This window comes from Xyrauchen texanus, chromosome 26 (assembly GCF_025860055.1).
Source record: "Xyrauchen texanus isolate HMW12.3.18 chromosome 26, RBS_HiC_50CHRs, whole genome shotgun sequence".
Lineage (NCBI taxonomy): Eukaryota > Metazoa > Chordata > Actinopteri > Cypriniformes > Catostomidae > Xyrauchen > Xyrauchen texanus.
In genome coordinates, this window is record NC_068301.1 from 30946404 (window position 1) to 30967851 (window position 21448).

Here is a 21448-nt window from a genome sequence, read left to right on the forward strand (position 1 = left end):
TGGATATCACCCTCAATCCAATGGACAAGCTGAATGGCTAAATCAGGACCTAGGTAAATTCCTCCGGGCTTACTGTTAAGTGAACCAGCACGACTGGAGCCGTTTCCTTCCATGGACCTAATATGCTCAAAACTCCCTGTTCAAACCGGCAACCAGAACAACACCTTTCAAGTGCATCCTAGGTTTTCAACCCCCACTTTTTCCCTGGTCTGGAGAGCCATTCGATGTACCTGCAGTCACTGACTGGATGCAGTGCAGTGAGGCTCTGGGATCAAGCTCACGTCCACTTACAACATGCTATTCACCGACAGAGAGAGCAGGTCAGTCTCTATTGTTGACCTGGCCCCAACTATGCTCCAGGGCAGTGGGGTTGGCTATCCACCCGAGAGCTTCATCTTCGGCTCCTGTGCAAGAAATTAAGTCCCAGGTATGTTGGTCCTTTCAAAATCCTTCGTCAAATCAAGCCTGTGTTCTTCAAGCTTAAGCTCCCAGCTAATTATCGCGTTTCCTGCACCTTTCATGATTCCTTGCTCAAACCCACGGCACCTCTGAGAGTTGTGGGCTCTCAAGACTCCTTCCATTCCTCATTGATGGAGAGGAGGCCTTTTGGGTACAAAAGCTCCTGGACTTTCAACACCGGAGTTGGACTCTCAAATATTTGGTTGACTGGGAGGCCTTCGGTCCTGAGAAGAGTTCCTGGACGAACTCAGAGGACATTCTGGACCCTGCTCTCATCTCTGAATTCCACCACGATTTCTCTAATTGTCTATTACACTGGCAGCACCTGCCATCTCTTCTGAACGCTGCCAGAGGTCGTCATCTCCAGAATACTAACCCTTCCTTCACAAACTATGTTTACCATAACCCTCTACTCAGACTGATTACTCAGTACCTACCTGTTTCAAATTATCTCTGTCTATTTAAGCTCCGTGTTTACACACATTCAATGCAAAGTCTTGTTCTGCCTAGTCTGCATTTCTGATGATTATTTACAATTACTTTTTTCCCTGTGTTTTGACTCCTACCTGTTCATTGTATTTCCCAGCCTGCTTTTGTGTTTTTGGACCTATCGCCTGTTTACTGGATTACACCTCTGTCTCTCGGATTTACTTGGTTTGCCGTTCTTGGACTGTCTTCCTGTGTACCGAACTCTTGCCTGGTTTTTGTTTACCCTTTGTTTTGCTACTTTGTTGTACTGTTTATACTTTTATTAAACTGCATATGGATCTTAACATTACCACCCTGGTGTCTTCGCTACAATGACGGTGAGTAAATTATGAGACAATTTTCATTTTTGCGTGAACTATTCCTATCACATCACACAAAATATGTTTTGGGGGGTTTCATGACCCTTTAAATCTGCTGGTAGTTCTTACCAGAGAATCTTCCACACTGAAGTTAAACATGTCCATGGCATCTGTCTTCAATCTGGACACAAAGTGCTTGTATTCGGGGTTCTGAGGCTCTCTGTAGGTCAAGATCTTCACGCTCTGTTGGGATTAAACAGAAAAATAAATTTTATGCACAGTCTGTAATGTAAAAGACACAAACACACTCACCGGTCATGTCCATGAAGGAAGTTACACATATACTGAATGAGTCACAGCCAAGCAGAACATCTAGATATTTTTCAACTAATCAAAATCAACAAATGAGCTAAAGGACAGCCACATAAAGCCAAAGAGCTGGTCAACAAGGAGTTTGCACAACACTTACTTATTTTTACAATTTGATGTTCTTATGTTTTGTTTAAAGGTAGATGCATGACATAATCCAGAGGAATCAGTGCACTAGCCTTCAACTGATTATCTCTTAATTTTCTTTTTCAGTCCTTAACATTAGAAGCACCAAGCCACTGTAACCTACGAATAGAGTGAATTCAGAGGTTAGATGACCAGCTAGTCTTCAGACAGGGACACTGCTACTGACACATAATGATCACTAGATGGCACCTCTTGCGCGTAGCCAATGGATTGGTCTTAAAAATATCACTGTGAGTTAGGCAGCAGTTGGCCTATAAATGCTTATAGACTGAATGTATCTACATTCGGTCTATGGTTGATCCAGATCCATTTGTCCTCTCAACATTTTCTTACAATTATTTTAGGATATGCTCCTATATTTAGTTTGTATAATTTCGTTCTCGTTTGGCATAAATTACATTGTGATTGAAGGCTTGTAACTGGAGGAGCGCAAGTTTATATTTATATTCATTTTTCGCAAAGGCGCGCTTTGTCTTGCAATAAAAATTATTATAATATAATCAATAATAATTGTAGTGTATATAGTATAAATAATAATAATTTTAGTGCTGTTATTCCTAATTAAATCATTGAATTCTCGATATCTTAACATGTATTTACATTAAAATAATCTGAAATAAATGTGCTTACACGTGCTATTGAATCAGTAATTTGAACTGTGAATGTTGAGATATTTGTAACTCCACCATATACATTTCCAACATCCCAACCCCCTCTCCGACACACACACAATGGAATGCTAATTTGGGCATTCAGATTCCTGGGCACTACCATCTCACAGGACCTTAAGTGGGAGACACTCTTTGAATAAATTGTGAAAACGGCACATGGTGTATAAGTGTCGTTGTTTTGAGTGTGTAGTTTACAATAAAGACATGAGAGAGGCTGCATTTTTACCATCTTTCAGACTGTGTCTGTGTACATGGGGGCATCTCTCGTCTGATTTTATTCATTGTGCCAACAATGGTGGTTTTGTTCACCAAAAGATTGTTTGCCAGTTGCAACGAGGTGAAGAAATTGCCCGTCATTACATTTCTTCCCTTTCCCAGGAAAGGCTCGACCAGAAGCATGACAACATTGTCCGATAACCACTGACCAGCCGGCCTACTGTCGTCTTTCCCTTGATAGGGATGTGTTCAGCATGTATTTTGTTTCAACATCAGCGGCCACCCAGAATTTTATACCACATTTGTCCGGTTTATTGGCCATGTAATGTGTGAAATGACAGCGCCCTTGGTAGGGAACAGTTGTTCATCAACTGTTATGTTCTCATCGGGCGTGTATGAAGCAATGCTGTCTTTCACAAATTTGTCAAATATCTCTATAATGGCAAATCTATCTGTCACAAGGCAGGCAGCTCTCGTGTTCTTGTCACCAAAGCGCAGACAGCGCATGATATCTCGAAATTTCTGGCGCGACATTGTGTCTTTGAAAAAAGAGTGTCCAAATTTATTACACCAATAGTCATCCAATCTCATGCTTTTGCCTCCCGTAACACCTCTCAAATAAACGAGAACTACACAGTGAGCTCCAGGCAATCTGTGGCTACTTTATAGCTCTCGATACATAATAGATCATAATAGCACCACCCACTTATCAGCTTACTTGTAAATTGTATATTCTATTCATTATATATTGAATAGGTGAAATTTGCATGCATATTTATCACCTTAGCATGTTTGCAAATTGATCTCATATTTCGATCCGTGGTTCATAAGTATGCATTATATATATATGCACTATAGGCATTTATAGGCCAACTTTTTTTTAATAAACACAAAATCTATACATGAACACACTGGAAATAATTGCGCTCACACAAAAAAATTATTAGCAATGTCCTTATATCATAATAATAATTATAATATTAAGATAATAATAATGGCTTCTTAAATATTTTGAAATGGTAATGCAAACAGAATAAATCTGGATGTAAAGAATTAAATTTATTTGGTGAAAATATTTTTTTAAAGACTGAAAATACATGAATGGTATTTTATTTGCAATTGATATCGAATTAATTGATAAAAAAAAAGTATGAATATATACACAATATATTCACATAGATACTTGCATTATTTTAAATATATAGGCTATAGGTCTACTGTCTATATTTTCAATGTAAATATAATGTATTTAGTTATAAAATAATACACTTTACAGGTGTGTATATATAGATATATATACACACTACACACATGCATACAAAATTATTGCGGAACTACAAGTGCGCCCCTGCGCCATCTGCTGGGAGAAAAGAGAATCGCAGCCTTGAAAGGCACATGAATGCGAGGCGGCCGTCAATTCATAGAATTAGAAGCAAAAATACTTTTCAAACTAGCTTTTCCTGGTACGATTTTGAAAATGTAAGCACACTGGGTGATAAAACTCGGAAAATTCAAGAAAGTATGGCCCTGGAATTTGATCGAGTGCAAAGATACATTTTTTCTTCAAGCACAACGGTCAGATAACCGCATGCTCGGCCGTTCTAGTGTTAATGACTATTTGTGTAACGACACATCATTTGTGTGTCTCAGCCTCTCATGTGAATTAAAGATGGTATGTTTGAAGAGCTGCATTTAGTTAACGCCAAGACCAACCGGTCATGACAAATCCAATTTATGTGCAACTGCATTATAATGTGTTATTTATGAAAATTATGTTAAATGTTAAATTGACAGCCCTATTCAAAACAGAACCAGAGTAAGGACCAAAAAAAATTCATATGTATTTCATGTCCACAAAGCCAGGAGTGCTTTGTTTTCTCTCTTTTACAGAGGTAAGCTTCTCTCAGAAAACTTTTTAATGTGATCTGTTGACATTAATTTTCTGGATAATTCTGCACTGTACTAAAATGAATCTCATAAAATATATATATTTTTTGCATCTGTGCAGGAAGAGGCTGTAATTCAACGACAAGCTGAGAAAGGAGGCTATTATCTAAAAAAGTAGATACATTTTCAAATCCTACAAAGCGAAAGACAGATAAAGCAGTCCCAGTGTCACACTGTGCTTCTCTCTGAGGAAACTGAATTTGTGTGTCTGACCCTCCGAAAGAAAGAGCTCCTGCTGGCGTACATAGGATAACCAACAGGATAGATAACACAGGAGGACAAAACAGATTGCAAGCAAACTTAAAGATGAACATGATTACATTTTAGAGCAGACATCCAATTAGATTTTATCCTAAGGCAAGCATCACTTTAACTTCAGATGCTGTTTAAAACATTCTCAGAAGTGACACTTCTGGGTTCTTTTAGCACACCAGAACAGAACTGTGTTCAATGGGTGCTTCTTTTAAATTGCGCTAATGCCAAAATGAGCTGTTAATGGAGTTGAAACTCTCCATTTCTAAAAGCGTATTTCAGATTGGGCTTCTTATGACTTCTGTCTGGATCAGTTGATAAGGCCAAACTCAGGATATTACATAAATTAAAATATTACATGGATCATCCTAATTTTTATTGAGTCTGCTCTAATAAAACCCAATTGACCCGCAACTGGTGAGTGGACAAACTCAGAATCGCAAACAGCTGCTTTGATTTTGAATATGCAACTGGTATGACAGATATGAGGCCAAATATGATCTAATTCAAATTCAAATTTTTAAAGGGGTCATGAGGAATACATTTTTCCTTGATATTTTGACATATAAGAGGTCATTCTACTATAAAAATAAAATTCGGTAAACATCAAAAATAAAGCATTTATTGAAACCAAGCTGCAAAAACTCCTCATTCTCTACTTCCACAACTACCCTTCGTCACCAGGGGTACATTAATTTATGACAACCTCTCTAGCGAAAAAACATTAACACTTACTTAAAATCATTGCACACTTGCCCACGCCCACAGACAGGCCTATCGTGTGGTTTCACTATTCCTAAACACCAAAGGGGACCTTTCAAAGGGGATATTTATTTTTGTAAATATTCTTGCATTATACAGACATCTTTGACCACTTGATACATATCTTGGGCTGCATTAAAAAGATGCATTGTCAAGTTACAACTCAATTCGGATTCATTCATCTGCTGCCTCAAACACATCATGAATATGTTTTTCACCGATCTACGCTTTTTTTAATTGTTGGTGTATAAAAACATGCGTTAAATGGAGGACTTTGACCATTTTAAGTTTCCGGTGATGTGAGGCAAATTAAGATAATGTGTGCGTCTATTTCACACTGCTTTGGACTATGTTTGTGTGTCATGTGGATTCATCATATTTCAGCATGGATTGCATGTTTTTATGGCTCATATCAGTGTGGATTGCTTGTGAACTAGAGATGGGCATTTTGGTCATTTTGTCTAGTCAAGTACTAATTACTAGAGTACTCGTCGAGTACTCAAGGGGTAATTACATATTCATAACTGTATATATAATAACATGTCTGACAAATGTCTATGGCTGCTGCATTACGTCTTGTTGTTCCAGTGTATCATCTATTCATTATTATAGGCTGTTATAAAATAGTATGTTACAAAATGTACAAAAGATTGCATAATCAAAATATAATGCATCATATTTTGTCATTATGTGAAGAATCGCTGCCCAACTCTGAAAGAATGTGCACAACACATGTCTGTCTGTTCTTCCTTCAGGTTACCGTAGTAATATTAGTAAGTGCACACCAGTTTTTTTTAGTGACTGTCTGAACCATCTATTTTCCAATAACAGGAGATGCCATAACCATTGCGTTTTAATATGCATGTTAAGTTGAAGTTCAGTTTTGAAGATGCTGCATTGTGTTCCATTTAACTGCACTCTCTCACATGCTGTACACGGGCACATGCGCATAGTGTGTATAGCATGTATTGTTGTTGCTGAGATTCATGAAGCATTCCATTCAACTCAGAGAGTCTGAATTTCCACCTTTCAAATGAGGAATGTGCAACGGAAATCTTCATTCATTTCGACTAATATGCAGATGTGTGTTACATCACGCAGGGCAGGGAGGTTTACTCAGTGACAATCATTCACTTTTATTAAATAATATCCATAAACTTGGATATAATAAGACGTCTCTGATAATCAATGTACCCCTCAGTCACAACGTAATCAATCTCAAAATAAAAAATAAGCTCCCTCTTTGACACATTTGTGTTTAGTTGTCAGGTAATTGTAACTGAATTGTAATTGAATTAAGTGAAAAGTCACATCATGTGTGATCACTATCAATCATTGCTTTCATGATCGATCATTGCTGCCACGTCCGAGTACCCGAGTGCCCCCTCGTTTCCCCTATTGTGAACCAGACATAAAATATTTCAAGCTTTACAAAGCAACTATTATTGTAGGATTGGGCAATTAATAACACTTGCAAAACAGTAAGTAAACCATTTATTTCATGAATATTTTAAATGCCATGACTGTTTGATAGTTAATGGCACAGCTGTGCTTCCAGTAAGTGAACAGTTTAATATATTCGGATGCAATGTGTTGGATGTGCATTATGTGTAAACCCTGAATGGTTTTTCTATAATACTGTGGGGTTGTTCATTCTTCAACTTTCAGTTTAGTTTTAAATAAGGCTGATTTCGAGTGGCTGCACGATGATAGCCAATCGTAACACTGAGCATTTATATTAAAGAGGCACTTAGGCCTGTTGTGTTGAGAGTCAGAGACAGGGTGGATAATTATCATATTTTACAAAATTATTACTGTTTTGGTGAGAAAACCCCCCCAAAACTTAACCAGACTGTGTTAATCAGTCTGCCCTGTTTTCACAGGACGCATTTCTGTATTTTGTCTGCACTACTTTTAATTGTTGTCTTTGTTCATATGTGGGCATCAAACGGATGCTATTGTAGCATCTTAATGGCTTTCAGCATCATAAACGTTGTGAAGTTAGAACGCAGTGTCAAGTTAAAAGTTGTTGAATCTTTAAAAATCATGTCTCGAGTGACAGCTGTCAAGATCGTGAGTATGAAATATGAGTGCTTTAATGTAACACTGAACATGTGACTTTCACTCTTTGGCTGCAATTCTTGTGTGGATTGTTGAGGCTCGCTGACTTCCCCCTACTGACATGGCTCATAAAAACACATGTACTACAAGTTTGAAGTGCATAGGAAAATGCATACTTTTACATTGGAAATGATGTACAGTTGAGGGGGCATGATTGATTGTGTGCATTTAAAAAAAAGTTTTGCACAGGCAATTATTAGAAACTTTAGAATTAAGTTTGATTTGCAGAAATACTCCTAATTTGTTGGCTAATTGTCATTATTTTTGCGGTCTAATTTGTTCTAAACAGATCTAATCAATGCTTTTCTACCTTAAACCAAGTATTCATTTTAACATACTGGTAACTGGTACTGTAGTTAAAGAGAAGATAAAAAATGAAGACTATTTGTCATTGCACTAGTCTTCAAATTTGATCACATACCGTAATTTCTGGACTATAAGCCGCGACTTTTTTCCCGGCTTAAACAACGACGCGGCTAATATATGGATTTTTCCCGCTTTCAAATTTTATTTAAAAAAAAAAAAACATTCTGTGACGTGCTCAGTTTTTTGCCGGCATGAAGCTTTCATTAGACCAATGAGATTGCCGAACGGGTTAAGGTCAAACAACTTTTTTGTTTACTGTTTAGATTAAATCGAGCGCGCTCAAACTTCCCATCATTCTGATTACGGTAGTCATTTTGTCACCCTCAAGACACGGAGAAATGCATATGATGCAGCTTTCAAGTTGAAGGCGATTGATCTGGCTGTTGGAAAAGGAAATAGAGCTGCTGCACGGAAGACGTTGGAAACAGCAGCGTGATGAATTGACTCTAAAAGACAACTAAAGCTGAGGCTATTCAACTCCGACACCGAAGGAGATGACTTCATTGGTTTCATGTGCACAAGAGGAAGATAGTGACCAATGACTTTCTTGCTAGGCTACTGTTTACTGCTAATTTTTTATTTTTTGTTACAAGCCGTGTGTGGCAGCAGGGGCGTGGTCAAGCGCCCGTCCGGGAGAGAAAAGCGGTAAGGGCGCTTACACCTGAGCTAATGTCTAACACCTGTGTCTAATTTCAGTAAGCGTGGGGAGAGCGGCATAAAAAGGCAGCTGAGTGAGTGAGTGAGTGAGTGAGTGAGTGACAGACAGACAGACAGACACACACACACACACACACACACACACACACACGTCAGTCTAGTGTTGGCGCATAGAAGACGAAGAATTGAGAAACTTTATAAAATTGATTGTAAACATTGCTGTGGCCATTAAAAGCCTTACCTGGAACGTCAAGTGCCCTGCTTCATGTGTCCTTCTTGGGAAAACTGTCACACTGGCACCAGTGTGACAGTTTTCAGCACTTGATGTAAGCGCCCTTACCGCTTTTCTCTCCGGACGGGCGCTTGACCACGCCCCCGCTGCCACACCGTGTTTCGTTAAAGCCTATTTATTTTTGCTACAAGCCGTGTTTCGTTAAAGCACCTTACCCACAGGTGCCTACTGCAGCTTCGAAGTGTGACTATTTCAAGTTGTTTTGGTTAATCCTATTGTGTTTGTTGTGGTGTATCGTCCTCCTCAACAAAATACGAATTTTCTTAATGAATTTGCTGTGTTTATTAGGGAAATTGTCACCATTTATGAAAGGATATTAATTTTGGGGGATTTTAACATTCATATACGCTGTGACTCTAAGCCACTATCAAAAGAGTTTTTAAACCTGCATTGGGCCAGATACTGAGTATCTGGCCCAATGCATTCTCAGGGCCACACTCTGGATCTGATTTTATCACACGGCCTATCCGTCTTGGACATTAACCACACAAGTTTTTCAGATCATATGCATGTATTGTTTTCTATAACTCTCTCTGGAAATACCTACAGAAATCCACCCCTGGCTCATTGGCTTATCTTCTCGTTCAAGTGAAGAGTTTTCTACAGCTTATTTAAAAGTATGCACTTCACAGGACATGCAATCTTCATTGCACCACTTAGATGCTGATGAACATCTAAGATATTTTAACTCTACTTGCACCAACATTTTGAACTCCATTGCCCCATAAAAAAAACATGAACCTATTCCAGTACCTTGGCATGATGACACTAATCGTTCCCTTAGACAGGCCTGTAGAAGAGTGGAATGTAAATGGAAAAAGGACAGATTACAGGTCTCATATGAAATCCAGAGCTAATCACATAAAATAGTCACACCATAGACTCTGTTCTCAACCCCACTGTAAATCTCTTCCCTGAGACGTCTGTCTCTATTTGTGCCTTTGAGCCTACTATGTGCCCTCAGGATGTTATTCCCCCACGCTTCCTTAAACAAATCATTGATGTTGTCGGCCCTGGACATTTGTGTGTCATCAACAAATGTCTATACACTGGAACTGTAGCCGATTGCTTTAAACATGCTACGGTGTCGCCTTATCTTAAAAAAAAAAAATCTGGACCCCACTTCCCTAATTAACTTTTGCCCTATCTCCAACTTGCCTTTTGTTTCTAAAATCTAGGAGAAAATTGTATTATTTCAACTACAATCTTTTTTGTCTATTCCAATCATTATATTCCAATCAGGTTTTAAAGCTTGTCACAGTACCGAATCGGCTCTCCTAAGAGTTTCAAATGACATCTTACTAACCACTGATTCTGGGAAATCTATGGCTCTGGTGCTGTTAGATCTTAGCTCCACCTTTGATTTGGTTGATCACAATATTCTTCTTTCTCAACTGGAGTCATGTGTGGGCCTTTGGGGCACAGTGTTGCAGTGGTTTCGTTCATACCTTACTAATAGGAGGTTTGCTGTCCGTCTTGGACATCATTCTTCCTCTGATTATCATCTAAGTTGTGGCGTTCCACAGGGCTCAATTCTTGGCCCTGTATAGTTTTCTCTGTATATGCTTCCTCTGGACTCCATATTTAACAGATATGGAGTGTCCTTTCATCTCTATGCTGACGACACCCAAATTTATCTCCTTTTAAAGCGTGACAACAAACATGCCTTACAGCCCATATTAGACTGTTTAGATGAACTTAAATTATGGCTTACAAATAACTTTTTAAAGCTGAATGAGAGTAAAACTGAAATCATCCTGTTTGGCTCCAATAACAACAGTGCAAGTGATTTTGAAATAGACTCACTCTCACATTATAGGACCATGTGCACTAGGAACTTGGGTGTTCTGTTTGACAGCAAACTTAAATTTGATAAGCGCTGTGGTAAAATCACGTTTTTATCATCTTTGTATGATAACTAAGGTTAAGCCACTCTTGTCATTAAGCAAGTTTGAAACAGCGATGCATGCTTTTGTTACTTCTCACCTGGATTACTGTAACTCACTTTACATTGGTGCCCCTTATTAGTCTATTTCATGCCTTCAGCTTGTTCAAAGCGCTGCGGCTAGGCTCATCGCTGCAGCTTATCTATTTTCCTTGGCTTTTAACATTCGTTGACCATTTCTCTTTTTATCTTTGTAAGTTTATTGTTTATTGTTATTACATGTCTTGATTGTTGTCTTTTTACTTATTGTGCAGCACTTTGGTCAACTTTTTAAATGTGCTATATAAATAAACATTGATTGATTGATTGATTGATTGATTGATTGATATAAACAATTGATTAAATAATTTTCTGTACAAACTGTTAGCTGTATCATAGGCCAAATGGTATGATTGCTGTCTGTTGGCATGTAAATATCAGCTCACCACAGCTGTTAGTTAATGCCACTGAATGTAAATAATCTGTGTGAGAACTCATTATAATGCAGTTCCTTGGGGTGAAACGACATTTAGTTCAGTCAAACAACACATTCCCCAATCAGTTCAATGATGTGAAATCAAACATGTTTATGATTTAATTGTATTTTGAAGAATCAATTTGTATAATCGTTCTTTTTGTAGAAGAGACACTTAATTTTTTTTTTTTTTATGGAACTAGCTCATGTAAAAATTTCCACCACAATGCTCGGCAGTTGCCATGCGGTTGCTAACATGTTCTGAGTGGTTACTAAAAGGTTTCAACTAAAGGGCATTCGGGGGGTTGCTAGGTGGTTGCTTACTGGCCCAAGTCAAAAGAACCCACCCCAAGCCCCTATGATATGTCTAAAATCCCTACTTCAGTGTTAGTCTAAGGGCTGTCTTATTGTCTGCCAGGTGAAAATGTTATCCCTCAGCAAAGCACCTCTCCTCAACAAGCCACACAAATTGAGGTATCAGTCATGTCTGTAGCACAAACAATATGGGGTGAGTTACTCACTGAAGTTAAATACATAAGGGTTTGTTCAAATTCCTAACCCTGAGTATGAGCAATAATAATAGAAATGTTTGCCTTAGAGATAGGGCAAATGGATTTTGAATATTTATTAATGAAACTGTAAAGACAAAATGACAAAGCTAAACATGCAGAAACTGGAAATTTAGGCGATGACACAATGAGATCCCATTAAACACTCAAATTAATAAATAACAGCTTTTAAGTAATCATGCATCAATTTTGAAATGTGTTTCTGATAAAACCATGCACAGATGAAATTGTCATTTGAGACAAATACAAATCAAAATTTTCCAAAAATAGTGCTTTGGCAGAACAGCTTAAAATATATAGCTATTTGTAGTCTAGTTCAGTGCTGATTTCTACATGTGTAATGTTAATTTTCTGGCACAGCAGGGGGTTTTGGTTGGCAGTAGGGATGCTCCGATACTGATATTTTTAAACGGATCGGGTTTCAGTACGACAAGCATTTTAGCATAAGGCTGCAACAACAAAATGTGAAAAAAATGATGCGTTCTGAATAATTTCTGAATACACTGCATAACTTGCATGCACAGTGAACTTCAGTAAATGAGTGCTGCACAATATGTGAGAGCTCCACACAAACTTCATCTCAGATGTAGATGCTCGATAGTTTGGTTCACTTATAACACGCATTGAGATCAGAACTGGAAAAGCACTTCACCTGGGTATGGTTGCACCACCTGTGCATAGACTCAAGTAAGTTGGGACGTAAAGTTCACGCTAAGGGTTTAGTAACTACTAGTTTGTTTGTAACCAAGTCAGCACTTAATGTGGTCGCATAGTCACATAGTCGCACACTATGATCTTTACCTGTTTTGTACAAAGAAGTGTTCAAAAGCCGTGAATTTCAGTTTTATCGTGTTTTGGTTAATGTTTAAACCTTGTTTGCTCACGTAACAGTCATTTGTAATTAATTATATCCCCATTGAAATATGACAGGTAATAAAAGTAGATTTTATAAGTAGTATATTTGCCCTATTCAATATATAGGAACTGTATCAAAAATAAATAAGGGGGGATAAATAAGCACTGATACAACAGGCTGGAAAAATAGACATTTAATAATTTTAATATCCTATGTATATTTTGAATGTGTTGAAATTGACACCGGGCAACACACCCTGGAAAGTGCACCGTTAGATCAGTTTCTTGCTAAAGAACTTTTTTTTACATGTTCTCTCTCTCTTGTAAATGTAAACGAGTGCAAATGCCAACATCATCATATACTGTTTGTCTAAAGGACCGAAGTCTTCAAGTCTTCAAAACATGCATGACATAAACTGAATAGGAAGATTGACATTTTTGTTTTAACATTTGTCTTTAATTTATACCACAGGGCTCTTGAATGTTTGATTTGTATTGGTTGAAAGACATTCTACGGTGTGCAACAGAGCTAATCAGTCTGGTTCTGGAAGTAAAAATCCCATGAATTTTTTCCACAGCCCCATTTTATTTTTATTTTTTTAAAGGAACACATAATGTGAGCTACATGGTTGTTCATTGATGGCATAGGCTTCCATTATATCAACTTCATTGTTTAAAATCATGTTTGAAAGTGGAATTCCTGGTAAACAACTACATTACCCATAGTCCAGCAGAGAAAGCTTCACCAATCAGAGAACCATGGCAAAAATTTGTTTTAGGGTTGGCTGTAAAGTGGCTGGGCACTGTTGCACTCTATTATTTTTCCATTAATGCACAGCCATAAAGTAGTTTCAGGTTTTGAAGGCATGTCAGTTCAATATCACTTCGGCAAATTATTTCACACACACGTTTGGTTTCCATGTTTTATGGGGACTTTCCATAGACATAATGGTTTTTATACTGTACAAACTTTATATACTATCCCCTAAACCTAACCCTACCCCTAAACCTAACCCTCACAGAAAACTTTCTGCATTTTTACATTTTCAAAAAACATAATTTAGTATGATTTATAAGCTGTTTTCCTCATGGGGACTGACAAAATGTCCCCACAAGGTCAAAAATTTCGGGTTTTACTAAGTGATAAATACACGCTCACACATACACACACACACATTCGTGAGCGAGCAACACACAGAGCCTTGATATCAACGCACCCCAGCAGTTTAGCAGACTGAAAAGCCAAAAATGGCTACACTACCACCCTGTTACTGAGAAGTGAAGTAACTAACAACATCACAATTTGAAGCGACGTTACAGACGAAGAGAGCTGCAGCAGACATAGGTAATCTCACACAGGCACAAGCTCTCTCTCTCTCTCTCTCTCTCTCTCTCTCTCTCACACACACACACACACACACACAATAAATTGTTGCTCCAATAAGTACTTTAGTAACTGTGGTATAAGCTAAATAATTGATTCCAGCCCGTTGAATTATTGAAAAATAAGTTGCTTCATGTCGTGACCGCATTACCACCTTGGGTGTGCTTTATTTTTCAATTATTCAACGGTCCGTCATCAATTATTCCTTACTTATGCTTTATGTTTTCTGAATGTCTCATTTATTTCAATTGTTTCATGCTCTCAGCAGCCAATAATTCACAATTTCTTTAATAATTTCAAGTTAACTCATATTCCGTGTTGTCATCTGCCTAATTTGTCTAACTTCTACCAAATGCCAGATGAATTTACAGCACATTCCTGTTGAGTTTGATTAGATGCAAATTTTTGACACACAAAAACAAAAGATATGGAAGTGTTTTCTCTATTTATTTTTCTATCCTAAATATGCACAGTTATGGTTAGTTACATTTTATTATTTAACTTTTAAAGAGGGGAATAAAATAACTGCAGAACTCAGAATACAGGCTCATTTATTTACTCAAGGTACCTTGAGAGAGGCTGATGGCCAACACGTTGGTAAATAAATGAGCCTGTATTCTGAGTTCTGCCATTTTTTGCCATAATTTGCACCCTGAATTTAAGGTTGTGCCTCCACAGATGTCTGATCAAAGGCAGAGAGATAATTTTGCTCTGGATAGCAGCTGTTTCCAGCAGCCCATTCCCCCACTTCACAAATAATTTTTAAAGCCCACTGATGTTATTATCACAAATGATTTCAAAATTGTTATATCTTTTCTCCCTTATCTATTGCTTTTCATGGAGGTTATTCTTTGTCTTATTGATATATATTCTGCTTGTTAATCATATGGCAAGAAAAGTACACAGCTCTTTTTGTTTTCATGCATGATTATTAGGGGTGTAAATATTTGCACCGACACCAGTTTAATTACGATTCTTTACAATATGATTACAATGCATGGTGAAATCAATTATTTTAAAACAAATCATAATTATATTCAAAATTATGCAGAAAAAAGATTCAAAGTTTATACTGAATATATTCAATTTAGACAGCACAGACTTGCACCAGACTTGAGCACTAGTGTCACAGATGCATTAAGGAGGTTTGGCTTATAGTATATGTGGCTGTATATTCAAATGTCCTAATGTTATATGCTTTATAGATCTCATATGAATAAAGGATAACATAATGTCTTGATACAAACACACACAAACAGACACGTGAACATTTATTGCACCAATAATTATGCTATACTTGTCTTTTGCAGATAGATAAGGCCCATGTTTAAATCAAGCAGGATCATAAAATTAAAAACTCTCTATTAGCAGCATATAAAGGCAGTTTGGCACGGTATGCAGTACCTGCAAGATCCCTAACCATTTTTAAAGGGAGAAGCGGCAGAAAGTAGGCATCTCCTCTTGTCAAGCACGTTCACGAGAATGTTTTATCTTTCTTGCCCCTGTCATTGATCAATCAGAGGTAACTTTAATCAACCGGTGTGTTGCTTTAACTGGTTAATACAGTCTGACATTGCTCAATATTCCCTTTATATTGCAATACAAAGAGAGTGAGTGAATAATTGATTTCAAGGACTATTTTTTAGGCTATGAAGGGATGGGCGATACCACTTATTTTCTTTTCGTTCCGATACCAATAATTTCAAGTCCAATATCGCCAATACCGATTCTTCTATTGAATATATATATATATATATTTTGCTATTTCTTGAGATAAAATATGTCAATTGAAATGTAATTTTTAGTCAAAATTAGTCTTTTTTTTTTTACATAAATATTAGTCTGCTTTTTTATTCCAACCATTACCCCTGATCAGAGGCTTATGTAAATATTGTTTACATGTAGGGTTACATTCTACCTAAGTTTAATGGTGCAACACTGAAATACATAGTAGTGCATAAATTGTGATTTAGTGCCCATTTATGCCACAGTTAGTCTGAGTTGTAACTTATGTATAACCGGTCAACCGGCCCAGAACATGAATAAAAAGCATATTAAACTACTGTGAACTAGCCAACATGCAGACACTAATTTCTGAGTGAAATACTTTGCTATTGTATAACAAAATTCTAATATGTATTATTAATGTTGTTGTTGTTATTATTAATAATAATAACAATAATGTTTTTTGAAGTTTTATTTGATTATTATTTTATACTATAATTTTTAAGATGACTGGGTTCCAAAAAAATTGGGACTGATTTTCCTATTACAACTAAAGTGAACAAAAAAGAGGTCTGAAGTCCAGATACAAGCTGAAAACATTTGTAGAGAACTGGTTCTTTTCTACTGAAGACTTTCACTGGAATTACTAATCATTTTGCTGCTGCATGATCCTGTTTTCTCTATTTTATAATGAAGTAATGTGTAGTTAGATGTGTTTGTATCTTTGCATCAGATTATATGCAAAGGTTAAGTTAGGGTTAAGGTTAGAGGGTTACGGTTATAGCCCCAAACCCTCACCCATACTGAGAGTTTGAGGTATCAAAATTAGATCGAAGAGAAAAAATGGTGTCTGTGGATCTTTAGTTGGCAATGAGCCACATGAAGACTCAGAAGCCATGCAACATCCTTCACAATCATCCCCAGATCTGTCATATTTCTGCATATTTTATATTTCCAGTCATATTTCTTAGTGACTTTGAGTCTCAAACAACAAAGTCTCTATCTGATCTTAGCTGAAGAGAGGAAGCACAGCTGCTATTGGCTGCTAATCACACGTCAACAAAGTTGTTTTTACTGTGAATATGCCTATGCATTTCCCTTTTAAACCTGTGGACAGTGTTTAGTATTTTCATGACCCGACATTTACCAACTAATGGTATGCTTGGAATCTAAATTTTTTTTATTCTATTTATTGCTTATTTTTCTATTTCTCATTTTCACTTTTAAAGGGCCATATAAAAAGTTTTTTTATTATTTCCTTTCTGTCCACTTAAAATGTTAGTCAAGGTCTTGTCATTATTTGCCCTTTCTATGACCCTGGCACACTGTTAACACTGGAAGTGAATGCAATGTCGCTATTTTATTTCTAAATTGATATTAATAAGACTTATTTGAGGTCATTTATTTATTAACAAAATATCATAAATTATCATTTATTTTAATGTTTTTATATTCAAATAACTGTTATATAAAATATAGCGTTTCAGTCCTCTTTTGTATCTAAGCAAATTTATATGCAGTTGTAGCAATTCTAACATTGTCTAAAATCACTAAATAGAAATTAATTGTATAATAAATATTGTCTCAACATCAATGTAAAACCCTTTCAAAGTTTAACACCAATGAATTTCCATTCAAATTAAAGTATGATACAAAGCTCCCATTATGCTGTGGCTGAAGTATAGAACTTTATGCTGGCAAACCAACTTTGGATCTAAAATCGAATAAATGAAAAATAATCATAATATTTAAGGCAATAATTCATTGCTCAAGTCCTTTAACTCTCAAGGGAAATCTATATGTTAATGTACAAAATTGTTGTGACATTTTTGCAGATTATTTACAATAAATGGTCTTGGTAGACTGCGGAGAGAGATCTTTATGTTCTGAATGGTAATGCAAGTCAACTTAAAAGATGGAACTCTTCTATTTCAAAAGACCACAAAAATCTGACTTTCCGTGAAAATAGATTCCATGACAATATGCTACATTGTCTTTACATATCAGACTTACTTTAAATGCCTCCTTGGCTGCGTTATCATCAGCATCTCCTCGTGCCCATGGTTTGGCAGGGTGGCTCTGCAGACTATATCCAAACAGATCGACGTAGAAGAAGGCGTACTCCTCCTGAGGAAAACCCAACCTCCAGAACTCCACCATCATCTTACGGAACGTTTCCCGCTTGCAGCATACATACACAACTGCAAAAATATGATGGAAAAACTCAATTATCTGTCTTAAGGTGATTCTTGGAGAAAAAGAGATTCAGGATTAATGAGAACTCAGTTACACCTTTTACTAGAATAGAATATGCTTTAATACAAGTTAAGCTCCTTTAACAGCATTTGTGGCACAATGTTGATTACCACAAAAAATTAAAAAATGTTGTCCCTTATTTAAAAAAACAACCACAATATATGTGTTAACATGATTTTAGTATGATAAACGCAGACATTTTTATAGCAACAATGTCTGCTTTTATCAGTGTTATAGCATTTACCAGATTACTGGGTTTACCAGCCTTATGTTGACATGATAATGAAGTTGTAATATTGGATATAACTTTAGACAGATAAGGTTAGTAATCACTTAATATCACACTAAAGTTATGCTGACACATATCATTTTAATTTAAAGTGCCTTAATGTAACCTTGATTTTTTATGGGATTTTAATGGGAATGCTGTTCCAGGACAAATGGACATGGATACAAGGACAAGTACTACACAATCACCTGGTGCCATGAAAATCACCCCTCAAATCAGAGGGAAATTATTGGTTTAAAAGATTGTTGTTAAAGCTCCAGCCCTAAGCCTAATGCTATCCCATTAAATTCAGAAAGTCTGAACTTCCAACTTCCTACTCGGAAAACTGCAATAGAATGCCATTTGAAGATGAAATTTCACAACTTGAAAATTTATGTGGAAAAACACATGACATCACACACCACATAATCAATCACTTTAAAAAAACAACTGAGCCAAAGTTCCTACATTAGTAGGGTAGTAAAACCTGCTTGGCAAACGTTTAAAGAGAAGTGTGTAAAACACTGTAAATGATTCTCTCTTCTGATAAACATACACATGCAAAACAAATGCTTGCATTGCCGCTTTGTTTATTTTAAATATCTTCTTAGCATTGGACAACAAAACAGCTGGGTATTGATACAGATTTCCAGATTCTATTTGATTCTGATTCATAAGCTCTCGTCTTGATTCCGTTTCGATTCCATATCAATGTCACAAGATTCGCTGAGTCAGGACCCAAGGGGAATAACACAATCCAGGCTTGGAGCACACTGAAGTTGGGCTGGGTGGGACGAGCTGGGTACAGGACCGACGGGAACCAACTAGGAACAGGGACATGAACAACACCAACATGGACATGAAACAAGATGAACTGGCACTGGACAGCACATACACAAGGAGACTCAAATGGTTTATCTCATCCATGCCTAGAATAAAATGTTTCTTTTTTGTTATTTTTGATCAACAATTCAGTAAAGAACAGAAAGGGTATTAAGAAAGACATACATTTCTCTGAACAACTATTTCTCTCAACCTTTAGTAAAATGATCTTGCTGCTGAATACTCCAAGACTATAATACACAATCACCGGTGAGTGAAATGTAAACATTTTTAGTCGCATAGTTATTTCTTCTCATTTTAGTAGAGTGTTGCGCTTAGTAAAATCTATATATTTTACCCACCCCTAATGTATACATATAACACTTCGGAAGACAGATATATCAAGTAGGAATACTGCAGATCTGTTTTTGAAAGGAACACAGCAATAGGGCTTCTACATAACATTTTACCAACAGTGGATGTTGATCTGAGAACATGTCCTACTTAATGTTTTTTTTAAAGAAGTTGAATTAACCTGAAGTTGAATTAACAAAAGGCATTAACAATTTTTTTTTTTTTTTTGTAAATGAGGAGGGTTATTTGAAAGAGACAAAGAGGGTGAGAAGATGGTTTTTCATTCCCTACTTTCATTCTTCTTTCCACAGAATATTTTGGTAATGCAACGAGGGAGGGATGGAAGGTATTGTCTCAGTCTGTCGCAGTCACTGAAGTATAGCATATATCGGGAATATGAAGCCGTGGGGACAAGGAGTTATGTGCTTCACGCTCTTAATTGCCAAACTGGGGTCAGATCGTCACGGCAAATATCTAAAGACCCCGCTTATAACAATGGGCTTGATGAGTAAGTAGTGAGGCATTAATAGCAACAGCAGCTTAAGAAGACAAAAAATGATGACAGGAGAGGATAGAAGGGTTGGCTAATGAAAATGCATTTGCATTTACACCTTCTTTGGTGTAATCCATCCCTGACCACCTCCCAATGTGGTTTCAGTGATCCAATTCTGTATCATCAGTTGAATAGAACCTTTGAAAGCCTTTATTTTTGTGAAGTAATTTAATAAATAATTGATCATGAGGGAACTGCCGATGACGTAAGATAAATTGCTTTATCTGTTACTATGGTGCTCGGAAAAGGACTTTGATTCCCACGTATACGCAACTGATTTATGTTCAACCTCTAAGGCGTAATAAAACATAATCACATACTACAACAATAACAAAAAGCACTTGTGTCTCTCAGGTGTGGATCCTCAGTGCTGCATCTGTAGATTCACGGCAGGTGGGACTTAAATCAGAGTGACAGATGTGAGCGGGCTCGTTATTTCGGATGAAAAGATTACCAACCAGGTCCACCAACAGCTCTCCATTTACGATGCACTGAGAAGCACCCACAAGTCATTATCCTCTTGTCCAGTGTTTCCCAACCTTTTTGCCATAAGTACCCCCACAGTACCATCAGTATGGCTGAAGTACCCCCTTCATCTACACCGAACCAAAGATGTGTACCAAAGACTAAACAACATTTAGCATTATTATTATTCATATTTATTATTATTGATCAATCAGTATTGGTTTGATCTATTTACATCCCTTTATTAATAGCCATTAGGGCTGGGTATTCATAAAGATTTACTGATATGATTCTGATTTACAAACTCTCGATTTGATTCTGATTAAAATATGATTAATTTGGGTATATTTCAGCCATAATGCCCATTTTTACTTATATATGTAAGAAATTCTCACACAGCTAATGCTGTTAATTATACAGTGGACCTTTTAACTTGGTACAATACAAAATATAATTTTTTACCAATTTTATCTTATCATTAGTTTATCATAATATTGGTCACTTTTCAGCTTTTTAAAAATACACAAATTCCATGTATTCCAACAATAAATATGATACCTTGAAATTGCATATATTATATTTATATATACAGTATGTTTTATAACATGTTTGTTGTTAACATGCATAATTTTTACTATTTACAAATATTTACTATGATATGTCGATGATGAGCTAAAACGGTACTGCCTCTTTAAGACTGACAGCTTTTCAGCCACTAAAGCCGATTTTTTGCATTTCCAATGGAGAGTTG

The 21448-nt window shown here is 36.7% G+C and overlaps 1 protein-coding gene across 1 annotated transcript in view; it reads right to left on the reverse strand.

Moving 5' to 3' along the window:
- LOC127620085 (atrial natriuretic peptide receptor 1-like) overlaps positions 1 to 21448 on the reverse strand; it is a 179887-nt gene that overhangs the window by 116135 nt on the left and 42304 nt on the right. The window contains exons 3-4 of the mRNA XM_052093181.1: positions 17993 to 18180; positions 1377 to 1490 (exon numbers count right to left, since the gene is read on the reverse strand). Of these exons, the coding sequence (XP_051949141.1) occupies positions 1377 to 1490; positions 17993 to 18180 (302 nt within the window). The remainder of the gene's footprint in view (positions 1 to 1376; positions 1491 to 17992; positions 18181 to 21448) is intronic.